Here is a 24,621-nt window from a genome sequence, read left to right on the forward strand (position 1 = left end):
CCTACTTTTGAAATGGACTTAAAGGAGAAAAGAAGGAAGAAAGAAAAAGCAAACAACAGAAAAACCCAAAACAAACAAAAGAACACTCACCAGAGCGTTAAAAGAATGGACTGTGTTTCCCATGAATGCAAGATCAGAGAAATAACATTCTGTGTGAATTTATTAAAAAACATAAACAAAAACTCCAGATGTTATTTGTGCATTGATGATCTGTGTTTTAGAACTGGGTAGGGAATTATGTAATGTGTGATAAAATGTAAAAATCATTGTGACCTGTAACATAGTGCAGCTTTAATACACTGGCTTATCCTTAACTTAAGTTCAGACTTCATTTCATGCTTCCCAGCCTTCTGTCAAAATACTGTACTGTAACTGCAACTGTACAAGTTCTGAAGTTAATGGCAAGGCTTTTGGAATACTGTATCTGATCTCTGCCTTACAGCACAAGCAGCGCTGCCCTGTGCTGGAGGACCAGCTGGTGGATCTGGTGGTGTATGCCATGGAACGGTCTGAGACTGAAGAGAAGTTTGATGATGGTGGAACCAGTCAGCTTCTGTGGCAGCATCTCTCCAGCCAGCTCATTTTCTTTGTGCTCTTTCAGTTTGCAAGTTTTCCTCATATGGTCCTCTCACTCCATCAAAAGGTAAATTGTTTGTATCGCTCCCACATGGTAAGAGATTTTAAAAACAAAACAAGTTGAAAAGAAAAAAAGGTCACTCACCCCTGCAAGAAATACCTTATGTGTAAGAATTAGATTTTTGATTGTTGTGCTCTGTAGAAGTCAGTCAAATTCAAGTTACATTGCTGTGAGCTAGGTCTGTTTCTAGTGTATTCAGTTAGGATGTTGCATTATATTTGGATTCAAAATGTGCTAGTAACTAGAATAAGGAGATAAAGTGGCATAATTCAGAAGATCCGAGTACTGTGCTGTTGCATCCAATTTACTTCCTAATAATAACTCCATTAAAACTGGTACACTTTCTAGTATTTACCCTTTTCTCTGGTGCTCAATGCCTCTCTGAATTCTAAGGGTGGTGGTGCCAGTCCTCCATAAGAAAGGAGAGGATGGGTTACAGTAAGTCAGCAACATCCTGAGCTCTTTGCCGAGAGAAAGTATGGTGTCGATGGTAGGAAGGGGGTGTTCTTTCTCCTCACTATAGGTTTAGCTTGTGGCTATTTAGATACAGTTTCTAACATGCACTACGCATTGCTCCATCTTCATTTGTCCACAGTTCCATGTTACATCAAAATTTACTATGTATGTTATGTTTTACTTGTGATGGATTCTAGTTCTCTGTTCTCTTTGATATCCCTGAAATTAGTTTTACCAGGGTTGCATTCCTTTAATTACTGTTAATGAACCATTGAAACAATAGGCACTATGCAACAGATTGCACAAATCTAATCTAAAACTAAAGCAAGCTAGAAAAGAGTAGACATTAAGAGTACTGGTTATTAGAGAATTGCTTTTACAGATAAAGAAGTTAAATAATAAAAAAACAAATCCAGATGGGTCCAGATGAAGCAAGCCCAAGTTGTTCTGGTTCAGAGACTTGCTTTATAGATAGAGTTAATATAAAACCTGTGGCCTGCTGCTAGCAATGGCAATCCTGTACTTGGCTACAGGGCTACAAGGTGACAATTTAAGTCCAGTATTTAAGAGTTGCTAATTTTTCAAAACAGTGATCCTCAAGAGCTAAATACATTTTAAATCTTACCATTAATTATTGTGGGCCTCCTAGAGTCTGTTTCTGTGTTACAACTAGTGTAACTGTTTGCCATCTTTCTGAAAGCATGATGTACATTTGTGCCTAAGTCCTGCTATAAAACTCCTAGTAATCTCTGCTGGAACTGTTTTAGTCTTCCCTTCTACTTTTATAGGAATCTTTGCAGTGATTTTACTTCTGCATGCAGTATTTGTCTGTTACTGAGTGTTTTTGACAGTTGGCAGGACGTGGTCTCATTAAAGGAAGAGACCATCTGATGTGGGTGCTACTCCAGTTCATCTCTGGCAGCATCCAGAAGAATGCACTGGCTGACTTCCTCCCAGTTATGAAGCTTTTTGACCTCCTGTATCCTGAGAAGGAAGTAAGTCTTCTCTCTGAAATTAAAAGTTTTATTTTTAATTCAGCTTGAGACCTTCATATGTCAATATTACTGTCACTCTTGAGTCACTGTTACAGCAGTGTGCTGCATAGTTGGAGAGAGATGTTTCATAATTAAATGAAAATTTTCAGGATTTCCTCGCTATGTTTTTCCAGCAACCATGTTTGTGCAGTGTTTTTAGGGGTGAGAAAGACTTCTGTTAACTCTTCTCTTCCTTTTGACTAAGGTTTTGAGGACTTTGTTAAAGTACTGAGGATACTATTAAGGAATAATGTGGAATTTTGTTGTTACATCTGGGCTGTAACAGAATAATACACTGAGAGATGCTTTCAGGTGCGAAGAACTGAACATGACAATTTAAATTTGTTTTGTATTAATGATTACTTAAAATTGATTCTGTGGTAGCAAATCAAATCCTAGTCATGCCCTGTACATTCCTCTAGAATGAAGGTTCCTGAGGAAGGGGGAGTTACGCAAAGTTCTTAAAACTTCCATCGTGACAGCCTTGTCAGCATGAAGTCCTCACTGCTTCCTCTTATCATAGTGCCTTCTATTTTGGGCTAGTAGATATGTTAACACAAATGTGTGGTGTACTAAACTGATATGTAGCAGTTTTTCACCCTCTTAAGTTAATGTGACCCACAGAAATTCTTCAGTACAATTTGTTTCATGAGCTTGCAATTGTTTTTGTCAGCCCAAAATATGGGAAGAATGACGGGACTATTTACTTTAACTGTAGTGATGGGCTCTGAGTTACACTTGTTTAAAGTGTTTGTGGGACTACGGCATTTCTGAGGATTCAATTTCACAAGCAGTTTAAATGTTTTCTATGGCTGTTGCTCTTAAGAGGATGTGTCTTACTATCCCCTTGATTATGCATTGCTGCTGTCTCCCTTGCGCTTGCTATCGGTGGTGCTTGTCCAGTAGTAACTGTACCAAAGGGAAAGAAATGCGTATGTTGGCAAAAGGAGAGAACCAGGGTGCCTTTTCCAACGGCATTAATATACCTGAGTCTGTAGCCAAAACCTTTCGAATTTTGGTGTGTATCTGTTCCTTTTTGTAGGAAGTGTATTAATCTTTAAGTATAATGGTTGGTGAGCCACTGAGTACCTACTATGGAAGCGCATACCATAACTGATTTCTGAATAATGTAGAAGTGTGAGGCTGAGAGTAAAAGTATATGCTTTGTAACTGTATGTGTCTTGAATTTGTATACTCTAAGCATCAACTTCCATTTGCTGAGGTTTTAGATTATTTGTTTGTTTGGGTTTTTGTTTATTCTGAAAAAAAAAAAAAAAAAAAATTACTGAGGTCCAGGTCTTTTCCACAGCTCTTGACTTAAAATTGCATATACAGATGAGGGTGGAATCTGTTCTTTAAAAATGTTGCGTTTGATGTTGCAAGTCAGAAGAAGAAAAACTTGACCTTGTGAATGCTGGCTGCCTGAGTTGGTTTTCTGTACATTAATACATGCAATATGTCACATTCATGTGTTCTTTCTTTAGTGTATTCCCGTACCTGATATTAACAAACCCCAGTCAACTCATGCTTTTGCAATGACCTGTATTTGGATTCATCTGAATCGGAAGGCCCATAGTGACAACTCCAAGTTACAGATTCCCATTCCTCATTCTCTTAAACTTCACCATGAGTGAGTTTTGGGGGGTTTGTTATGTTTTGATTTGTCTAGACATAAGAGAATAGGAAGCTCCAAGTCTGTATTCAGAATGTATTGTGTGATGGGATGCTGTATAAGGGTTACCAAAGGAATGAAGCAGAACTAAGAAAGAGCTCAAAGTCAAAATATGCTGTTATCATGCAGCTAACAGAAATAATATATTACATCTAAGATTAATAAATCTTTTTTACTGATGGAGAATCTGAAAGAAAATTGACTATTTTGTTTTATTATGCTGTGGTTTGGAAAGTGTGCGTAAGCAGTACATTGGGTTAAGTTTTGTTCAGAAAGGTGATTTTTAAAGTATTTTTTCCTGAGGTATTTTTCTGATACAGGAAAATTGTAACACAGTGAAACTGCAGCATAAGATGTAGTCGTTTTGATGTGGTGCAATTAATAAATATTTCACTTTTTCTATTTTGCAATGGATTTTTTACTGGGGTTATTGTGGGTGTAATCCTGGAATGCATGTGTATGCGGCTTGTTTCTTTCTACTTAATGTTTAATCTCTTTGGCACACAGGTTTTTGCAACAGAGTTTAAGAAATAAAAGCTTACAGATGAATGACTACAAGATTGCCTTGTTGTGCAATGCTTATTCAACCAATTCAGAGTGTTTCACTTTGCCAATGGGTGTGCTAGTAGAGACTATTTATGGAAATGGCAACATGAGGATACCTCTTCCAGGGACTAACTGCATGGCATCAGGGTCTATTACCCCATTGCCAATGAACCTCTTGGACTCACTCACAGTTCATGCCAAAATGAGGTACAGTATGCAGCTAGCATTTTTTTAACCTGTAAATCTGTGTGTAACTAATTATCATCAGGAAAGCTTTCCTATGTCTGTGCATGTCATGTGTAGATCTGTTTGTTTACTTAATAAATTTCTTAACTTTCAAGTCCTTGTTTTTGATTGAAAAATACTTTCTGTCTTTCCTTCAGTCTGATTCATAGCATAGCTACAAGGGTAATTAAGTTGGCTCATGCAAAATCTAGTGTGGCCTTGGCTCCTGCTCTTGTGGAAACCTATAGTCGCCTGTTGGTTTATATGGAAATAGAGTCCTTGGGCATCAAAGGCTTTATCAGTAAGAAAGAAAACCTTTTTTTTCTTTCCCCCCTTCCTTTTGTTCAGCAGCATTTTCTTTTAATGGAAACTAGAGACCGTAGTAAAAAATGAAAATCTAATGATGCAGCATGTTGAATACATGTATAAATTATTTTAATATAAAGGAAATTGTAATGGTTATCCTAGTGCTGCATTAAATTTCAGATGAGTGTACTGCTCTCCCTTTATGCCATCACTTGTATGGTCAGGACCTTCCTAGTTACACTGCGTTGTGCAAAAATATGCTTAACGGAAAATCGTAAGCAAAGTTACTTAATTAGATGCAAATGATACTTAATTGCACTTGTTAAAATAATTTGCATGTCTGCTGTATATGTTCATTCAAAAGGTTATTGAGTTCTACACTTTCACAGCATCTTCAGACAGTGCTTGCACACGCACTCTTTGGAGATAATACAGTTTTCAAATCAAATATCTGACTTGCAGCCTAATATAACTGTCTATCCACAGTGTACTCTGTAGTTGTATTTTGAAGTGCAATCACTTGGAAAACTTACTTTACAAAATCTTTTTCATAAGGTCAGCTCCTGCCAACAGTGTTCAAATCTCATGCATGGGGAATCTTGCACACTCTGCTAGAAATGTTTAGCTATCGGATGCATCACATCCAGCCTCATTACAGAGTCCAGCTGCTCAGCCATCTTCATTCCTTGGCTGCTGTGCCGCAGACTAATCAGAACCAGCTTCATCTGTGGTGAGTGATGGTTACCATATTTAACTGTAATCTCATATTCCTCCTTCATCATAAGTTGAAAGCTGTGTGAGAACTATGTTTAAATGGGACATAAGTACTTCCCAGTCTTAGTTCTGTGGCTGAATTGTTTTGTGGTATCTCAGCAGGTCATGTTTCAAAAATAGATTTAGTTATTAGTAGTAGTACTCTGCAGAGTTGCACGAGGCAGCGTCTTGCACAGATGTGGCAGCAGTGTCATGGCTCAAAACACGGGAACGCGCACCAGAACTGTCATGTCAGGAAGCGTCGGAAAACTGTTGAGCTTCTTGCACTGGAGATAAAGGGCAATGCCTGCTACTTTTAGTTACAGTGATTGGCTTATCTGCCAGTGAGACTGTGCTTGCTTACTCCTGTAGCAGATGTTTAACTCCATTACAAGAGTTAAGTTGGTTCCACTTAATTCTTTAGTGATGTTAATTTTCAGTCAGATCAGAGAAATAATCTGATTCATCCTGCAGCTGTAAAGGAGTTGGCGCAAGGCTATGGTGACTTTATGTGAACCTGAGTGGAGAAAAAAGTGTCGCTTCCATCGTATAGTGTATGTCTTATATCAGCATAAACCATGCATAAAACAATGGCTAATTTAGATACAAGAAAGATGGAAGAGCTGGTTAAAGAAGCTCTAGAGTTGATATGCAGATAATGCTAGGGAAAAGCTTTGAGTTTAACTTACTGTTAACAAAGTTGAAGGGTATGAGATTCAGTTTGTATGTAGAATCTGGGGTTTGTTGCAGAAAAGTTGGGGAAAAGAGTGTCCATTCACTCTTAGAGTAGAATAGTTCTTGTGGGGGTACGTCAGGGTGACAGAGCAACCTCATTATTATCAGTTCATATCAAGGAAGTCTAGTTACACAGTAATTTCTTAGTCCAAATTCAAATTGCTCAGTTGCTTATCCTTTATCAAGAATAAAGAGAACAAGTAAAGACAAGTTTCTCCTTAAAAGTCTTGCTCTTTTTATTCACCTAAATCTTGTTTTGTCATCTTAGTCTGTGAAATGTGGATGTTAATCAGTCACTTTTGATAAGCACTGCATGCAACTAGATTGGAGTAAACTAACCTATGGCTTTGGCATTTCAAAGACACAGTGTTATAAAAAAGCCTTTTAAATTACTTCAAACTACCTGGTGTGAGAAGTGCTTCCAACTAGAGCACTGGAAAATAAAGTGCTTTTAATCAAAAGCAGTACTTCCTAATTTCTTTAATAAGGACAATTTAGTGCTGTCTGCTTTAAGGTGATAGTTAGCTTTGAAACTTCCCATGCATTATGCATGCCTTTTTATTCTGTTTTTGCATATATTTATTTATCTGTGTATCCTTTTTCAGACGAAAACGTTCAAAAGATAACCAAAGTTGGGGGGGCTCTAAATTGAAGATACTTGCGGCTCTTTTTCCTGGAATTTTCACTAAATCAACTTTTGAGAGCTTTATTTGAAAATAAAGTACTTTAATAGAATTGTTATCAACTATTTAAAAGTGGGAAAAGCAAACTTTTCCAAAAGGTTAAGATCACTTTCAAAATAAAAGTTTTTGTATTATCTGAAGCAGAAAATGGAGGAAAAATAGGTATTTTGGGAATCTTAGAAGCTGCAGTATAAGCATTATTTGCTAACTGGACTGTTTCCTTCTTTCAGTGTTGAGAGTACTGCTCTAAGACTAATCACAGCTTTGGGCAGCTCGGAAGTCCAACCACAGTTTACACGATTCCTCAGTGATCCCAAAACAGTTCTTTCAGCAGAATCAGAAGAACTCAACAGGGCTTTGATCTTAACTCTAGCAAGGGCAACACATGTGACAGGTAATAGCAGTACTGTGAGATAACATCTAAGTGAAAGCTGTAGTCAAGCCATTTTGCTAAAATACTGTTTAATAGAGTATCTTTGAAATGACCCAGTCATAAAACATACCCCATACACTTCTGGTTTTGAAACAAAGTCTGATTTTAATTTCTAACTTCTTGTTTTTAGGCAAAAAGCTATTATTAAAGCAGTAGTGAAATCAGACATTGTTTAAAAGTTTATTTTTATGCAGAGATACAGCGTGACTAGTTATTTTTTACTCTTATTTTCAATTTCATTATTTTAAATTTAAATGTTTGGATTGATTACGGATACATGCCATTTAAAAAAAAAACATGGAATGTTCATGGCAAGTATGTTGCTCATGTGAAAGCCACCCCCGCTACAGCTTACCTTTAAGAAAAAGTAGTGTGTGGTTTGGGTTTGCTTTCTTGGGGAAGGGAGAGGGGGGAAGCTTTTATTGTGTGTTTTGTTTTAACAATGTGCAATGACATGGGTCAGGTTTTTGTTAGTTTTGACAAGGGAGATGTCTTCTCTATTTCCTTTTTTTATGGTTCTAGTCTGCAGAGTCGAAGCAGAGTTAGAACAACTGATTTTACAAAAACTGGTAGAGGTGATTAGAAAGAGAAAGGGCTTCTTTGTGTTAGTTTATTTTTTAACCTTTGCTCAACCTTTAATGTTAAATCAACACTGGGTTTGGGGGGATGAGGCTTGTGTTTTATTTCTACAGCTTAATTGGGAAAGGTACTGCTGAGCAGCCTTTTTAAAGAAATATAAAATGGCATCTGGCAATTTCATCATCATTATCTTCCTCAGGAATTTTTTTTTTAAGTCTAATCAGGTTATCAGCAAAAGCTTGTCTTACCTTCATTACAGGAAATTAAGTATAAAATCTTAAAATCATGATTGCTTTATTTCTAGCTCAAAACCTAAGAATAATTTTGTTATTGTTAATAGCATAAAAAAAATAATATCCAGCTTGTTCTATAGAGTAAATAAGATTCAGAGAAAAAGGATGGGAGAAGTTGGCCAAAAAGGAAGCCCCGTTGAACTAGCAAAGCCTTGATGCATGTGACTGCAAAAGGAATACCAATAAGAAATGTTTTTTTGTGTGAGATTCTAATATCATCAATCCATTTTCTAGACTTTTTCACAGGCTCTGATTCAATTCAGGGAACTTGGTGCAAGGATATATTGCAGACTATCATGAGTTTTACTCCACATAACTGGGCATCACATACACTAAGCTGTTTTCCAGCTCCTCTGCAGGTAATAGTTTCAAACTGATGATTTTCTAATTGGAAATACAGAGAATTTAGTCACTTAACAAGATCCTTTGCCTTTTGCTAGTTGGTGAGATTCTTCCCCTCTCCAGACTACATTAATCTCAAGTCCCTAAAGAATGCAGCATGATTGTAACGTTGCTATTTCTTCAGAAATGCATTAGCTTCTCCTAGAGTATTCTAAGGCCAAGTTTGGCCAACTGATACTTCTAGTGGAAGGTAAATCAGATCTTTTAAAAAATTTAAAGAAAAAAAAAAAAAGGAAAAAAAAGTTGAAGCCTTTTTTCTTGTGGCAATTTGTCATGTAGCTTTGTTAGTGACAAAACAGTCACTGTGGTGTCAGGGTGAAGCAACAATCCTACCTAGTAGGTTTGTGTTGTACAAGGAAGTAGGAGCTCATAAGGTGCTAAGTCAGGCAAAAGTTTGCCTGTTCAGATGTTTTATTCTAGGCTCTCATTCACAGCAAAGCCTACTTTATTTCAGGTGTTCTTCAAGCAGAATAATGTACCTCAGGAAAGCCGTTTTAACTTGAAGAAGAATGTGGAAGAAGAATACCGAAAGTGGAAGTCTATGACCAATGAGAATGATATAATCACACACTTTTCTATGCAAGGTTCACCCCCACTTTTCCTTTGTCTCCTATGGAAGATGTTGTTAGAAACTGATCACATTAATCAAATTGGCTACAGGTGAGCTTAAAAGATGTGCTACTTCAAAGTTATTACAGTAGCATTCTCAGTTCTGAGGACATAGGCCTTGTGCATTAACAGCTTGATTTGTACTTTATTAATTCAGAGCATGCAGAGCATGGAAAAAAGCAGTGGAGCGAGGTATTAGCAAGCATATCATAATAATTGTGCAGTGTTTAAGATTGGTTACACCACACAGTGGTCTGCAATGCATATTCTTCCTGGTAGGAGACAAGGATGTGAGGTGTGTGGATTAAGCAGTTTACTTGTAATGGCAGTGTTTCAGGCAATCTGAAATAGTAAACAGGAAATATAAAGCATTTATTTACTTTGCCTTTATACATGAATAAAGGCCAAATATTTTTTTCAAAAAGCAAATGTTGGATTCAGATGAAAATTTTTTGTAGTAGTCCTACAGTTTTTTTACTTGTTCTCAGTAGTAACAGCATCAGCTCTAGCTGTGAAAAATAAATTCTTTCTTTTCAGTCCTTGTTAGATCTGTTGAAACAATTAATATTTATGATAGCATTTGGTACTCTTCTGTGCAATGAGGAAATACCAGTATTTTAATGTTATGGTTATATTAAAACGCATCCTGCAGGAAGATAAAGTTGAGTTGCAGAAGATTGTCCTAAAAGTTGTATAACTAAAAATGCGTAAGGCAGGCGTGGATTCAGGGCAGAATACTATACATAAGAATTGGTGAACTTCAAGCATTTCTTCTGATTCGTATCCAGACTTTGGAAATCCGTTGCTCTAAGGCTTTTTTTGCTTTGCTTTGGGGTTTTCTTCAGTTCATTTAATAAAGACAATTGTATTAAAACCTACTAACTCTTATAAAATAGACCAGTTAAAAATGTATTAAGAACATAACAATTGCTTGTTGTTTTTTTTCTTTTCTTCTTTCCTGCTAGAGTGTTAGAAAGAATTGGGGCCAGAGCTCTGGTGGCACATGTCAGGACATTTGCAGATTTCCTGGTGTATGAATTCTCTACCTCTGCAGGAGGTCAGCAGCTCAATAAGTGTATTGAGATTCTCAATGACATGGTGTGGAAATACAACATTGTAACACTGGATAGGTTGATACTGTGTTTGGTAAGTATTGCCTTAAAAGATAAGGCACCAGTTCTTCACACAGTCTGCTTTCTGAGTCACTTTTGTAGGAGCAATCTTTTTAAAAATGCATTGGTTTTAAATAGCGACTATTTGCGAACCCAATAATCAAGTAAAATAATAGATTACTTCTGTAAGCAATGTAAAACTCAGATTCTTATAGTTCTCTGAACCTTCAGGGGAAGCTTTTCTTGGTTATTTAATGGCAACCATTGAATTGGTATTATTAAATGTTGTTATTAGTGCTTTGGGTCTCTGATCTCAGAGCTATGCAGTTATTTCTGCAGCCTGAAAAGGTAGAAGGGGTGTGGCATGCCATGATTCAGAAGCAAATGAAAAATCTTGTACCCATTAGAGTATGCTTTCTTTGCTTAGAATTCAACCTGTTTCATCAGAAAAGTTAGAGAGAAATGGCATTCTCTGTCTTTCCAGGTTATCCTACAAAATAAAGAAGAACTCACCTAGAGAGAATTAAATTTTCCTTCAGTAATTATCCTTTACTTATATTTTAAAATCTCATCTTAATGTAAAGCTGGTTGTTTGGATTTTAGTTTGGTTTTCAAACTGAAGTCCAAACATGTCAGAGCGGCCAGAAGTTTGAAGCAATCTTAACTTCATTATCATCACTTGGTTATTTTCAATAAGAGAACTGACAGCTAAAAGAGAGCTAGAATTCTTGGAGAACATGCTGTCACTGGGGAGTTTGTAAGGCTTTCTGCCAATGGAATAAAAAATGCGATGCATACTTTTCACAGGAGGTGATTGAACCTGCCTCTGTTCTATGTCTTCACTTGAAAAAATAGAGTTGAAAGACGATGTGCTCAGTGTGAATTTGTGTGCAGATGTACCTAATGTGCAGCCAAATCTGCTAGCCAATGTTTAGGGGTTATAAAGCAGACAGCAGTGTCAACTGTAATTCCATGTTTTCTGATCCATTTTGTTTAAGGCTATGCGTAGTCATGAAGGAAATGAAGCTCAAGTCTGTTACTTCATAATTCAGTTACTCTTACTCAAGCCTAATGATTTCAGAAACAGAGTGAGTGATTTTGTGAAGGAGAATTCTCCGGAGCACTGGCTGCAGAATGACTGGCATACTAAGCATATGAGTTATCACAAGGTATCAAAGCTAATAAAATTCTTTTATTGTAATACTTTCTGTGGAGTAGTTATCAGCCAGAGAGTCTTTTGTCCTGTAAATGACAGGACAGCGCTGTCAATTTTTGGAGTTACTAAATAAGTAATTTATTTGGACTAGTATAAGAAAAATTAATCACTATATTTATGTAATAATGTTAAAATTATAATGCAGTGATATTCAAAGATAGAAGCAGCTGAAGAGTTGGTTGGAGATTCATTCCTGCTCATCTAAATCCCATCATTTTAAAATCTTGGTTTTACTGAAATTCATTTAGAACAGTTTTTGTGCATCAGAGAGAAGGTATTTCCTTCTGGTGTTCTATGACTATAACAATATGCTTTCTCCTAATTATTAAAGCTTCTTCCATCTCCTCTGTGGCAAGAACATGATATCCTGATATGTTAGGGAAAAGAATTGCTGAGATTTTAATGCTGCTGTAAACATAGTGGCTTCTGCTGGCTAGAAAAGGATGTACCAATGGAGTGTTCTGTCAAATGATAAATCAACACTGAGATTAAATAGATACAAGCAAACTCTCATGTAGCTAAACACATACAACCTAGTTCTGATCCAGAAGCTATTTGGTCTGTATTAGCACTCTGCTTTAGCCATACAGTGTCTTTTAACAGTGCCTAAAAGCATAAGGGTAGCAGGGAAGCAAATTGTATTAGCCTAGGATGTGCTCTGACATGGCTGCACAGATACTAGACCCAATCTGCAATGTAGACATTTCAGTCACAGGTAAAACACTATAAGCTCAACCTTCAGCTGTACTCACCTGGTATTTGAGTACACTCCGGTTCTTTCCCAGGGAGTTATTACATGCATATTATTTCTAGTGTTCTGATTCAGTATATGATGCAGAAACTTTCAGTAGTGCTGATTTTCCCTAGGTTTTCTCTTAAAATACTTGACAAGGGACACATAAGTGCTAGCTGCTTTTAGCAGCCTTGGGATGCTTAATGTTCTCTTATGCCCATTTAGAATGGTGGTGAAACTTTGTTTTGTTTTGTTTTTTCTGAAGAAGTTGTTATCTACTAGTCTAATAAGTAAATAATTTCACTCAGAGTTGAATTTTCTTCAGTAAGCTTTACAGTGAAATCATCTCACTGCATTCATATCTGATAATGAGGGCTATGAAGTGTCTTTTTAAAGCAATGTAGATGCTGAATATTTAATGGACTGCTTTTAAGGAAAGAGCTTTTGATTTTGTTGGATTTCTTTCCCTCCAGAAATATCCTGAAAAGCTGTATTTTGAAGGCTTGGCAGAACAAGTCAATCCCCCAGTTCAGATCCAACCCCAGTACCTACCAATTTATTTTGGAAATGTATGCCTGCGCTTTCTGCCAGTGTTTGACATTGTAATCCATAGATTTCTGGAATTACTTCCAGTGTCCAAATCACTAGAAACTTTATTGGATCATCTGGGAGGTTTATACAAATTCCATGGTAAGTTGTCTGTGAATACAGTTTTATTCCTGTTGCAATCATTCTATTCTCCTTCGTCTCCTTCGTTCATAATTTTCATCTACTAACACAGCAGTGTTTTAATCCATCCCTATTCTGTAAGTCCTGTGTACATTTCCACAGAGAGGTACAATCCCTATTTAGTGAACTTCAGCCTACTAACAGTGAACTTGCTTTTATTCAGGTAGCTCTTGCTAATTCATGTTTCCTTCACACCTTTCCCTTTTGTTCCCTTCTAGTAGTAACTGCTTGGACCTAACAATGCAGTTCCTCCATCTATCCTTGTTTAAGATTCAAATAACTTAACCTGATTTTTTTTTTTTAACACTTTTTTAACAGCACTTTTATAATAAGTTTTTGTATAGATGTCATTGCTATGTTATGCCCAGACAATTTACAATATTCTTTCTTTACTGTGACTTCATACCTGGATTCTTTCTATTTAATACCTTTTATATGAAGAGATGATCTAGACACTTTACTTACAAATATATTAGTATTATCATTAATATATGAACTGTTAGTAATAGTGATTTTCTTTGCTCGATTTCTACCCTTCTGCACACATGTTAAAGTGTATGTACAAGACAAAGGCAAATCAGTGTTGTAGAGCATAGTGAAATAAAGAATGTCAATCAATTCCATATGTGCTGTTTTTAAATACATACAGCTTAGTCTTGTAGAGGTCTTGATTTTAATTTCCTGTTTGCCACCATAAACATAATAGTGATGCTAGGAGTTATTTCTGGGTTTTGTTGTTTTCCTTTTCTTCTTGGCAGACCGTCCAGTGACTTACCTGTACAACACTCTTCACTATTATGAGGGGCATCTCAGAGAGCGCACAAACCTCAAGAGAAAACTTGTTCATGCCATAATTGGCTCTCTCAAAGATAATCGCCCACTAGGCTGGTGTCTAAGTGACACTTATCTCAAATGTGCTATGAATGCCCGAGAAGAAAATCCATGGTTTCCTGATGACACTTACTATTGCAAGCTCATCGGAAGACTAGTAGACAATATCCTTCTTAAAGTTTGCATTAAGTAGGCTGTGCCAATGTCTTAGAGCTTCACTTCATCAAAATATAAAGTTCAATTTCTGTCTATCCTGATACGAAATAAAGCTTGGAGTCTTTATTTAGCTGCATATATCAGTCTAAATTCATATTAGATTACTTCAATGTACTTTTTTTTTTTTTTTAATTATTATTCCACACAGGGACTGTGCTGCCCTAGTAAAAACATCTTGAAGAATATGGTGAAAAAAAAGTACAGTCTTTGTATAAATACTTCACTGTTTAATGCATCACTTATAAATACAAATACTCATATTTATGCATTCTGAATGGAATTCTAATTGCCACATAAAATCAGCTTGATACAAAGCATGAGTATTTTAAAAAAAGTGTAGAAAATGAGGTTACTTTTTTCTAATGCCATTATCAGTATTACTAAAAATAACATATTGTAAGCACTGCCAGATTTAAGATAGTATATAACTAGCTGTGTCTAGTTGAAGATCGGTATATGTGCTGTTAGCAACTGCTGAGAATCTTGGTTTTTAGAAGGGAAAAACTGGAAGTTATATTTTTAACACAAACCTACATTTTCTTAATTGCTGCCTTTTATTAGTTTTTACAGTTATGACTACAGCTGATTTAAATTTCTATGGAAATAGCTGGTGAACCCATGCAGCTATGTTTTTAGAGAACAGCGCTAGTGGAATCTCCCTGGGTATTCTGGGTCGGCTTTCTGGGTCACCTTTATGGAAGTTGACCAATTTTCCGGATGTTATGTGCCTCCTTTATTCCTCTTCCCAAACTTGCCTTTCTTTTATGTGTAACTTGAAAGAAGTTTATTAGGTCTCTCTAAAGGAAGCTAAAATTATATAAAACCCTTCTTTTATGCAAATGTTAACAGTGTGTTCGGAGATCTTTTCTATATGTAGCTCAGATGAGTTAGTCTTGGTTGGGAAAGTAGAATATTTTCAGAGACTAAGCAGGTGCTCATTTTGCATAAACTGTCACCCTAGAAATCCGCTAGAAGATCATATACTGAACCAAATTAATGGTTTCAGATTATGCAGAGTAGAAAATTCTTGTTATTTTCATTTTCTTGTCTTGGAAGCAGATGGTAAATGAGATGGTTGGTGTTGGTTTGTTCTACCTCTTAATCGGGGAAATTTATCCTCTGTGTGACCTTGTGTGTGTAGTGTGTTTATAGCTATGTATTCATGCAGTCCTTCAGTGATTGAGCGTCATGGCCTTATATTCATACTTTTGTCCATATGTCTTATTTTTGTGAAATGCCATTGTTTTATTTGTTCTCAGTAACTTATCTTTCAATTCAATTCAAATTAGTATGTGTGGTGTGTATATATATTTTTAAGCAGTGTGCTGCTTACACTAGTCTGTGTTGGGGCAGCTTTTTTTTCCTTAATCACTGTCACCTATGGCAGGCAAATCACCCGGTCCATTTCCAAATTGTGACTGGAGATTCAACGAGTTCCCTAACCCAGCTGCCCATGCCCTCCATGTTACCTGTGTTGAGCTCATGGCTCTGGCTGTTCCGGGGAAGGATGTGGGCAATGCGCTACTGAATGTTGTGCTGAAGAGGTACGTTAGCTCTCTGAAACTGTTTTCTACAATAATTAGAGATTGCTAAGGTAGTCTGTGGTACTCATTTTCTTAGGTTTTTATAATTTTTTAATTAATTATAAATACTTGAAGTTTTATAGATAAAGTATTTTTGGAGGACAAACAAGGCTATAGGGATCACGCAGTGTTATGTGTGTTATATTTCTGTGCTGTAGTGGATTGTGTGTGCTTCAGGAACAGTTGATTCAGCATGATCCCCTTAAAAGGCAGAAGGATGACCCCACACAGGCAAAGAACTTATCCAGTGGGTTCAGTGGCAGAGAGGCTGGAAAAAGTCTGGAGTTCTTTTAGCTGTGCTGGGAGGAGGACATTTTATCAGTTAATATCACAGGATCTTTGAACACAAAGAAAGGGGCAGGAAGCATTGTCAGGACTGAATCCTCCTGATGCTAATGTAAAATCAGAGGTACTTTGAAACAAGTGGTATGCCAAGTCTAGCCTTTTGTCATGATGCATTAAGTTTGACCCATAGCTGTTTCTTGCTCAGCCACTGTGAAAAGAACAGAAGTGAAAGAAAGGACCTAGTATTCTTGCAGCGATTCACATGTCATCTTGGAGCAATGACAAACTGAAATGATTTGTTTTCAGCCTCATTCAGCTTAGTAATGTATTGTTGTTAGCTCTGTTTGGGGCACATGGAAGAGTCAATAAAACCTATTTGTTAGGAAGAACAGTGTGATAACAGCCTTTGAAGCTACTAACACAAAATCATGCCTGAAGGAAGTTTTGCAAGCAGCATCACAATGGCATTCATACTGTCTGTTGGCTCTTCTAAATACCTGTATGTGTGTAGTTCTCTCAACTTGAGAAGTATTCTTTGCCTAAGTATACCTTGTCTTTAGGTGCACCAGAAGCTCAAATTGCAATTGTGAATTTCAGAGCTTCAGTTTTCTTTTTCTCTGTTTCTAGTCAGCCCCTGGTGCCAAGAGAGAATATCACAGCTTGGATGAATGCGATTGGACTAATTATCACAGCCTTACCAGTGAGTCAATATCTTGTATTTTTAAATAAAAAAAATCTCTTCTTCCATGTAAGGTTTATCATCTTTCTAGAGTATGTTGTGAAAGCTTCTGCAGTTTGCAGTGTGATAGCCAACATCTGTAGATTCCACAGAGAGCTATTCAGAAGGCTACTTGTATGTTTGAGAAACATCTGCTCCTCCAGCATGGAAAAAATGACCAGGTTTTCTGTCTTTCTTTTATGTTTTGAGGCTAGGGTGAAAAGAAGTAAATCACTCCTATATAAAAACATAGTTAAATGTCACATGTGTAGTAATAATTGAGAACTGGAACTATGAAATAAGAAGGTCTGTAAGGATTCTGATGCAAATCTAATTTTCTATTAAAGCTTGCACTTGCATATCCTGTATCTCTTAAACCATATAAGTGACATATGCCTACAACTGCAAAAGCAAATGTATGCAGTATTAGAGTTTGTGTATCGGTAGAAACTTGATCTTCTGAATATGACTCTTGTAACCTGACCAGGACTGCCTGAATAATTTTGATCTTGCTTACCTGTTTCTTGTATGTGCAACAGATAGCCTTTCCTTTCACTTCTTTTCCCCACAAAATGGTTCCTTTTCTTGGAAGAAAGCCAACATGGATTTAATCCTTATTATTTTTATAAAGCTTCTTATGCTTCCTGTTCCCTCTCCTTGCATCTTCATCTATATTCTTTGACTTTTCTACTGGTTTTTGTTTCCTGTTTCCTTCTTGGATTTTTGGTCTGTTTGTGCCAGAAAACTCAGAAAACTCTCAGTCTCCTTCCATTAAGGCTTTTTGCTTCTGCTCTGCTTCTCTGGAGACCTTTGTATTAGCTGACTAAATAATTAAATTCATGAAATACGTCTTGACAACGCCACACCCTCGAGCATGCCATATCCACTAACATGGACGCTTTCTGTATTGTGCTGCTTAACTGTCATGTTTGTCAGACAGGGTTGTAAACTACTATGTAGTCAAAACCTTTTTAGAAATGCAATAATAGTAGAAAGAGTTGAGGAAGCATTGTCTTACATGGTGTTCTTTTCAGAAGCAATCCTGACTTTTTTGTCTTTTCTAGGAGCCATACTGGATTGTTCTCCATGATCGCATTGTAAGCGTTATCAACAGTCCCAGCTTGACATCAGAGACAGAGTGGGTTGGTTACCCATTCCAGCTGTTTGATTTCACAGCATGTCACCAGTCTTATTCCGAGATGAGTTGTAGCTACACTTTGGCTTTGGCACATGCTGTCTGGCATCATTCTAGCATTGGACAGCTTTCTCTCATTCCTAAGTAGGTGTAAAGATATTTGATGATTTAATTTGTCTTTTAAATTCCATGCATATTTTAAATAACAAAGCTGTACCTGTAGCACTTACACCAGCAAATACATCCAGGGGAGCTCCAAAACTCGCCAGATAGATCACAACTTTTTTTCCAGCTCCCTCTTCCGGTGACATGACGCTTGTTATCTGTAAGCTTCAGGTCTTTTGTCTAGATTGTGGCTGCCTTTAATGAGACTTTTTTTATCTTGGTTAGCTTTCATGCTTTTATTCATTTACATTTTTGTTCAACCATTGACTGTAGCATATTCCTAAAGCATCAACTGTAATCAGTAAATGTATACTTAATTCTAGCAAGTACCCTCTACTGCATGTTGAGATGCTTTGCTAACTGAAGGATGTGGTAGTGGTCCACTTAATCATTAAAGCAAGTAAAAAATACCACTGCATTACAAAATTGATTAGACTTTCCTGAGTGCCATGTTAATGAGAGAATTAACAGACTTCACTTACTAAGTCTTAAAATATTGAACAAAAATGAAGGTGGTATGATGTATTCCTCTCAGTTAAACCTGAACCTTGATTTAAGGCTAGTGTTAAAACGTCAGAGGACAGTGTAGCTTTCTGCTGAGCTTAGAATCGTTGCCTGTTCTAGTCCAGTAATAATAGCTGGAAGTGTTCTAGCACTTCACTGGAATAACTAATATTTGAAATAACTAATATTTGCAGAGCTACTGTATTTTCTGAAATGAAGGCCCCAATCTGTGAGAGAGAATGTGATGTTTTGGCTAGAATTTGGGGTAGGGGAAAGAAGGAAAAAAAAAATCCGGTTGAAGTAGTGTCTTGAAATACTACAGGTTCCTCACAGAAGTATTGATACCCATAGTGAAAACAGAGTTCCAGTTACTCTACGTTTACCATCTTGTTGGTCCTTTTCTACAACGGTTCCAGCAAGAGAGGACACGATGCATGATAGAGGTAAAGTGTAGCTCTTGGTCTAATTTATACAGTATATATTATTGTAGCTTTGCTATTATATTACAAAGCAGAATCTGATAGAGATCTTTGGGAAACATTCAGAATTAAATTCTATACAAATTAAATAGTATTTTCAAAGATCTGAATTGCTGAGTTGGTATTCAGCTACCCAGTTAACTGTCAGCTTGGTTCAGGATAAAACACTTAGCTCTTTTTATTTTTTTTAAACAAACAAACAAACAAACAAAACCCAAAACCAAAGAAAGAAATACAACCTCCAAAATAACAAGCAATACATGCTTTCTTTGGCTTTCAAGCTGCATGCAAAATATGCATCAGATTTGCTGCCTGTTTTAAAAGCTTCTATGCAGGGGAAGGAAGCGTGCAAGAGCTGAATTGTGAGGATGGAGGAGCACAACCTGTTTCTTACCTTCATCTCAATGTGGATAAGGGTAGGGGAGGGGGAAAGAGATGGAGCTGACCAGTAGGCAAATGAGCTGAAAAACGGCAGGTAGCAGAGACCCTTTTAGAAATAAGAGCTTAATTTGGGAATCCAAAGTCTTTAAATATCTGTGCTGTCAGTATATATACACTAAGTCTCTATGTCAAGTCTGCATCTTGTCTCCCTGTAGAGTCTGACCAACATAACATACAGGTCCGCTACCACTACTCATTACTTTTTCATCCCCAGTTACCAATGTCTGTGCTGGGGACTTCACTCTTAACCTTCTTAGGTCCCCATTAGTTCCTGAGCTGCAACTCTCCCCACCCTAACCCCCCGCCCCCAGTTCTTTCTAAAATACTTAGTTTGCATACATTGTCCTGTGAAGAAGTCAAAAACTGTAGGGATGCATACACAGTGGGAGAAGAGTTTTGTAACTTTTGTTCCCATGTTTTTGGATATATCATGAACACAGGATACTGTAAGAAACTGTATCAGGTAGTTAAATAATCATATGGCAGTGTTTCTGTATATTTGTTTACATATTTCCTTCAGTTTTACCCCTGAGTTACGGCCTGTTCTGGTTCTTTTTAAGTATACTTTGGAATTATGGAACAAAACCTACATATATAATTCTTTAGGAATGCTTTTTTTTTTTCTTTTTTTTTTTTTTTCGGTCTTAAAGCTACAATAGAAGTAACTCCATAAAGCAGTGCTTAAGTAAAAGTACTGAAGAGCAACAGAAAGTACTGTTTAGGCATGGAGCAGTATCATTTTATAGATTTTGGTATAATGCTATAAATTGCTAGTAAGTATTGCTTTGACTGGTTTCTTCCTTCTTCTGTCAGGAAGAAAATTTTCTCTGTGCCTGCATTCTCTGTATTGAACCAAAAATATAAGAAAAGTTAAAAAGCTGTCATCTTCCCATGCTTTTAACATTCCCATACCACTCCTTTTTCTTTGCAAAGAGTTGATTTCAGTGTGAGGAAATCGTGAGGAGTTGCTACCCTCAGAGTATGCAGCAACTATCATAAGACTTAAATGACCAAGCACAAAGTTCAGGTTTCACATTGCCATCTTTAAATGGTCCTAGGCACACATATGTCTGCACACAGCACTTCCTTAATAAGTATATTGAAACACTGTAGTTGTAAACTCTTTGTAGAGAATGCTTGAACCATTAAAATGCACTGTATGCATTTGCTAAAGACCTTGCTGGAGTCTATATACAAGCTGAATGCAATAAACTGTAATATCTTCTCTCCAGAAGACTCAAATCTTGTGCTAAACTTTTCCTAGTTATTTACTAAGGTCTACTTTTGCAAATTTTGTAGGCACTTACTCAAACCATATTGCAGTCAATGATGTTTAAGCACTGATTATGTAGCATGTACCAAAACACCATCATTGGGCTCGCTGGAAGTTAACTTGGGAAAATGGGATAATTTAGTTAAGCATAATGGGATGAGCTAGACCTGCCCATTTGCCCTTGTAAGAAAGTAAATAGTTAGGAATCACAGATACTTAAAAAGTAGTACATATATTTATTACACTGTTTAACTGTATTTCTACTCTAAAGCATTTTAAAACCTGTGTTCATTTGGGGTGCTTTTTGTGTCTGTGGAAACAGATTGGAGTGGCATTTTATGAAATGCTCCTGAATGCAGATCGGTACAGCTCACATCTGAACTACATGGATCCTATATGTGACTTCTTGTATCATATGAAGTATATGTTTACAGGTGACAGTGTGAAAGACCAAGTAAGTAAACAGTAGATATTGATACTTCAGTTATCTTTCCTCCCATATAGCAATTTAATCTTTTTATTAGTTATTTTCATAGGTAGCAGTACAACAAAATGCCTAACAGTTGTCTAGTGTCTGTGTGCAAACTAGGAAGTTGGTGCATTTCTACACATTTAAAAGTTTTAGATGCAGAAGACTAGGTATCTCAGATTTCATGATTAATTTCTGTAGTCTAAAATTTAAGATATAGTTTGAGGGTGCTTTAAGTACTATTATTAAAGCAATCACTAAAAAATAAAGCTGTTGGATGTTTCATAGCTTTTCCTCATTTCAATCTATACCTTTTAAGTTTTTACCTAATTTCTGATTCATTGATATAACTTGACATGTGATGAAAGCAAGAATGCATCCATGTTCAGTGAAAAATCGTTCACCCGACTTAAGTTTAGTTTATAACAGTATGCACTTTTAAAACTGTCAGTTGTATGAATTGTTTTGCAAAGCTTTCATGTACAACTGTTACACCAGGGAGGGTTTTTTTCAAGGTTAGTTATCAGAAGAGGTCCAAAAGTTAACATGGTAAATAAAATATTAACATAAATACCACTATTTACTATATCTTTTTCCTTTATTTGTTGTGCTAATGTGATGTTTGTGTACAGTAGTGACATATGTCAAAATACTCCTGTTTTACCCATGCATTTGTGTCGTCTTTTTTTTTTTTTTGTAACAGGTTGAGAAAATAATTTGTAATCTAAGACCAGCTTTGAAACTGCGGTTACGCTTCATAACACACATCAGCAAAATGGAACCAGCTGCTGTTCCACAACAACCTCTCAATAATGGGTCACCAGCACAACAGCCTAGCCAAGTGCCTGTTAATGTTGCTTTGCCAGTAACACAGTGAAATGAAGTGTTCGGTTGGCCTTGATGTGAAGGCTTCCTTCTGTTACTGATCAAGGTGTAACATCATCTGATCTGAAATCTGGTATGCTGTATGAAAGAGAACCATGTACAGATTTCTGCTTCGTTTTCTTTTGCATAATGAAGCTGTCTAACTCTATGCCACAGTCTTCTTACCTGTTTATATCAGACACTAGATGAGGTATATGTTGCCTTTCTCTGAAAGCACTGAGTAAAGATTCTTTACAAGCAAATACATGGATTTCTGAAGAGTTTACAATATCCTGCTCCCTATACTCATTTGAGTCACCTGGATTTTTCCTTTCTGTCTGTCTGTGATATGAAAGGACACTCAATTTATGTAGCATAGTAGAAAATGGCCTTTTTAAATTTAGGTTCCGTGTTATTAAAAACTTCTATTCTTTTTGTCCAACAGAAGAATTTAAATTCTTTTTGTCTTTTGGGCAGACAAGTTAAGCCCTTACACAGAAATGCTCCTAGACAGAGAGATTGCATCAATTGTATTGAGTTAATTATAACATCTTTCCAAAGACTAAGAATGAGCCTTTGAAAATATTTGTAAATTTTGTATGTACAGTTTACATTCAACACATGAGCAGTGGGTTTGATCTAGCATCAATTACCAGACTGTTAGATTACTACCCAGAGGCTGTCTCTAATGAATCTATTGGAAGTCTGCATATTCAGTTCAAGCTGTGCTGGTTCATATTTTATCTTTCTGATTTGGGAAATGGTGTAGTTTTTATTAAGTAAGTCACGTGAATTTTATTGATATCTTATTATATTTTAGATTTGTATAATATTTTACCTTGGTTTATGTGTACTGTGTTCAGCAGGCTTTGATAACAGAATTGAAAGGCTCAGTGTTTTGTAAATACTCATCTTGTTTGACAAATGTTTTTAATTAAAAAAAAAAAACCACTTTAAAAGACTGTATTAGTATTGTTAAGCTTGTTTATTTTCCATACCCATTACCTTAAAAATAAAAATTGACCATAGCAAATATACTTACATGTCCCAAGTTCTCTATCAGCTTTACAATAATGCCAATTTTAACTTCTTACAAACGGAGTCCAGATTAGTAAGGTCAGGTCTGATTTATATCTCTCTGTAAAAATTTAACAGCTATGAAAAGGAGTTGTTGATTGAATGGGTGGAAGTTTTTTTGTCTGTTTGTTTCTGAAGGACAGCAAACCTAGATTGCTGGAAACTGCTGTCATTTGTACTTGGATCCTAAATTCTGCCAAGTGTAATTTGAGTAACAGAGAACTGTGACTGCTCTTCAGTGAATTTGTAGTCTGATAGAAAAACATGTTTGCCTATCATATGCTGTTATGTTTGGTTTAAAAGGTCTTGTATTCCATTCTAGAGTCAGGTGACTCCAATACCATTGGGCTCGATTTTGATAACAAGATGAATATAGTTGGTCTCCAAAAATCCAGTGGACCTTTACAGACCTTTCCATAGGCTTTCTGGGGCAGACCTGCAAAGCAAAATTCTGGTCTGCAGACTTCAGTCAGCAGCAAAACTGTGTTAAGACTTCTCTTCCTAAACGGTTTTTGGAGCCCATGAAACAGCTATTCTGCATGCATGTTCTAACTGAGCTAATGCTAACACCACAGGCAACTTTCTGAATTGTCTTATTTCATGTTTAAATAGTTTTGATCCTTGATGTGGAACCCAGAGTGTCCCTTTTAATATTTAAAGTAGCACCTGTTTTCAGTCACTGGGATTTCACAGATAGTATCAAGGAAGTTGGATAGCTCTTCAGAAGCAAATCATGAGAGCTGTTGGAATTCTTTAAAGCTTTGTGTGTTTTCAATTTTGCGTTGTTTTTTTCCTTTCTCTTGTAGGTCTGGAAAATTAAATTCTTTAGTGTTATGGCAGGCAACAGTGGTGTACAGAAACAGCTCCCTCATTCAGCTTTGTGTCTTTACAACACGTGCAGTTATGTTAAGAGGCTGACTGCAATGCGCTGGCCTGGTGCTATGTGGCGGTGATTGCCGCAGCTGGGCTGGTACTAGCAAATCATTGAAAAACTTGTGTTTCATCAGTACTGGACTACATTTGAACTTTTGACTTAGAGCTTAAAGACTGTATATCCCACTAACAGTGCTACGAATCAGGACCCTGAGCCCTTGGTTACCTAGTAGAATTAGTGATTTACACGGTTCACATATTATGAAATGCAAAGGGAAGACTCCTCTTCCTCTGAGCATGCACACTCGTTCTCTGCAAAACTCACCAGGTTTCTGAAGGCGCTAAACCCTCACTAGTTGGAATAAGGTGTCTCTTCTGCTAAAACCTACACTTGGCATCTTCAGCAGTACAGGTCTAAAAATTAATTCTTACCAATGCTTTCTTCGAGTTAAATAACTTACCCGTTAAAACCCAGCTAACCAAATTCACTTTCTAAAGTACTAGCACAGCAAGACAAAATTCCACTGTAATTTCAGACATACATTTGTAATTGGT

At 36.6% G+C, this 24,621-nt stretch overlaps 1 protein-coding gene across 6 annotated transcripts in view; it reads left to right on the top strand.

The window, feature by feature from the left end:
* Positions 1 to 23,153, top strand: part of MED23 (mediator complex subunit 23) — a 40,420-nt gene extending 17,267 nt beyond the window's left edge. For 4 of the 6 annotated variants that reach the window (XM_030022572.2, XM_030022574.2, XM_030022573.2 and 1 more), the window contains 19 exons: positions 443 to 643; positions 1,945 to 2,088; positions 3,612 to 3,757; positions 4,307 to 4,552; positions 4,729 to 4,871; positions 5,432 to 5,606; positions 7,278 to 7,441; positions 8,587 to 8,711; positions 9,209 to 9,414; positions 10,329 to 10,509; positions 11,474 to 11,644; positions 12,898 to 13,114; positions 13,912 to 14,148; positions 15,579 to 15,744; positions 16,696 to 16,768; positions 17,851 to 18,065; positions 18,913 to 19,033; positions 21,106 to 21,237; positions 21,956 to 23,153. In XM_030022572.2, coding sequence (XP_029878432.1) covers positions 443 to 643; positions 1,945 to 2,088; positions 3,612 to 3,757; positions 4,307 to 4,552; positions 4,729 to 4,871; positions 5,432 to 5,606; positions 7,278 to 7,441; positions 8,587 to 8,711; positions 9,209 to 9,414; positions 10,329 to 10,509; positions 11,474 to 11,644; positions 12,898 to 13,114; positions 13,912 to 14,148; positions 15,579 to 15,744; positions 16,696 to 16,768; positions 17,851 to 18,065; positions 18,913 to 19,033; positions 21,106 to 21,237; positions 21,956 to 22,129 — 3,237 coding nt within the window. In that variant the 3' untranslated portion in view covers positions 22,130 to 23,153. Of the gene's footprint in view, positions 1 to 442; positions 644 to 1,944; positions 2,089 to 3,611; positions 3,758 to 4,306; positions 4,553 to 4,728; positions 4,872 to 5,431; positions 5,607 to 7,277; positions 7,442 to 8,586; positions 8,712 to 9,208; positions 9,415 to 10,328; positions 10,510 to 11,473; positions 11,645 to 12,897; positions 13,115 to 13,911; positions 14,174 to 15,578; positions 15,745 to 16,695; positions 16,769 to 17,850; positions 18,066 to 18,912; positions 19,034 to 21,105; positions 21,238 to 21,955 lie in introns of those variants that run through there. The other 2 variants (XM_041125281.1, XM_041125282.1) reach the window with 2 other exon arrangements.
* Positions 23,154 to 24,621: the final 1,468 nt, after the last annotated feature.

The sequence above is a fragment of the Aquila chrysaetos genome, chromosome 8 (assembly GCF_900496995.4).
Source record: "Aquila chrysaetos chrysaetos chromosome 8, bAquChr1.4, whole genome shotgun sequence".
Taxonomy (NCBI): domain Eukaryota; kingdom Metazoa; phylum Chordata; class Aves; order Accipitriformes; family Accipitridae; genus Aquila; species Aquila chrysaetos.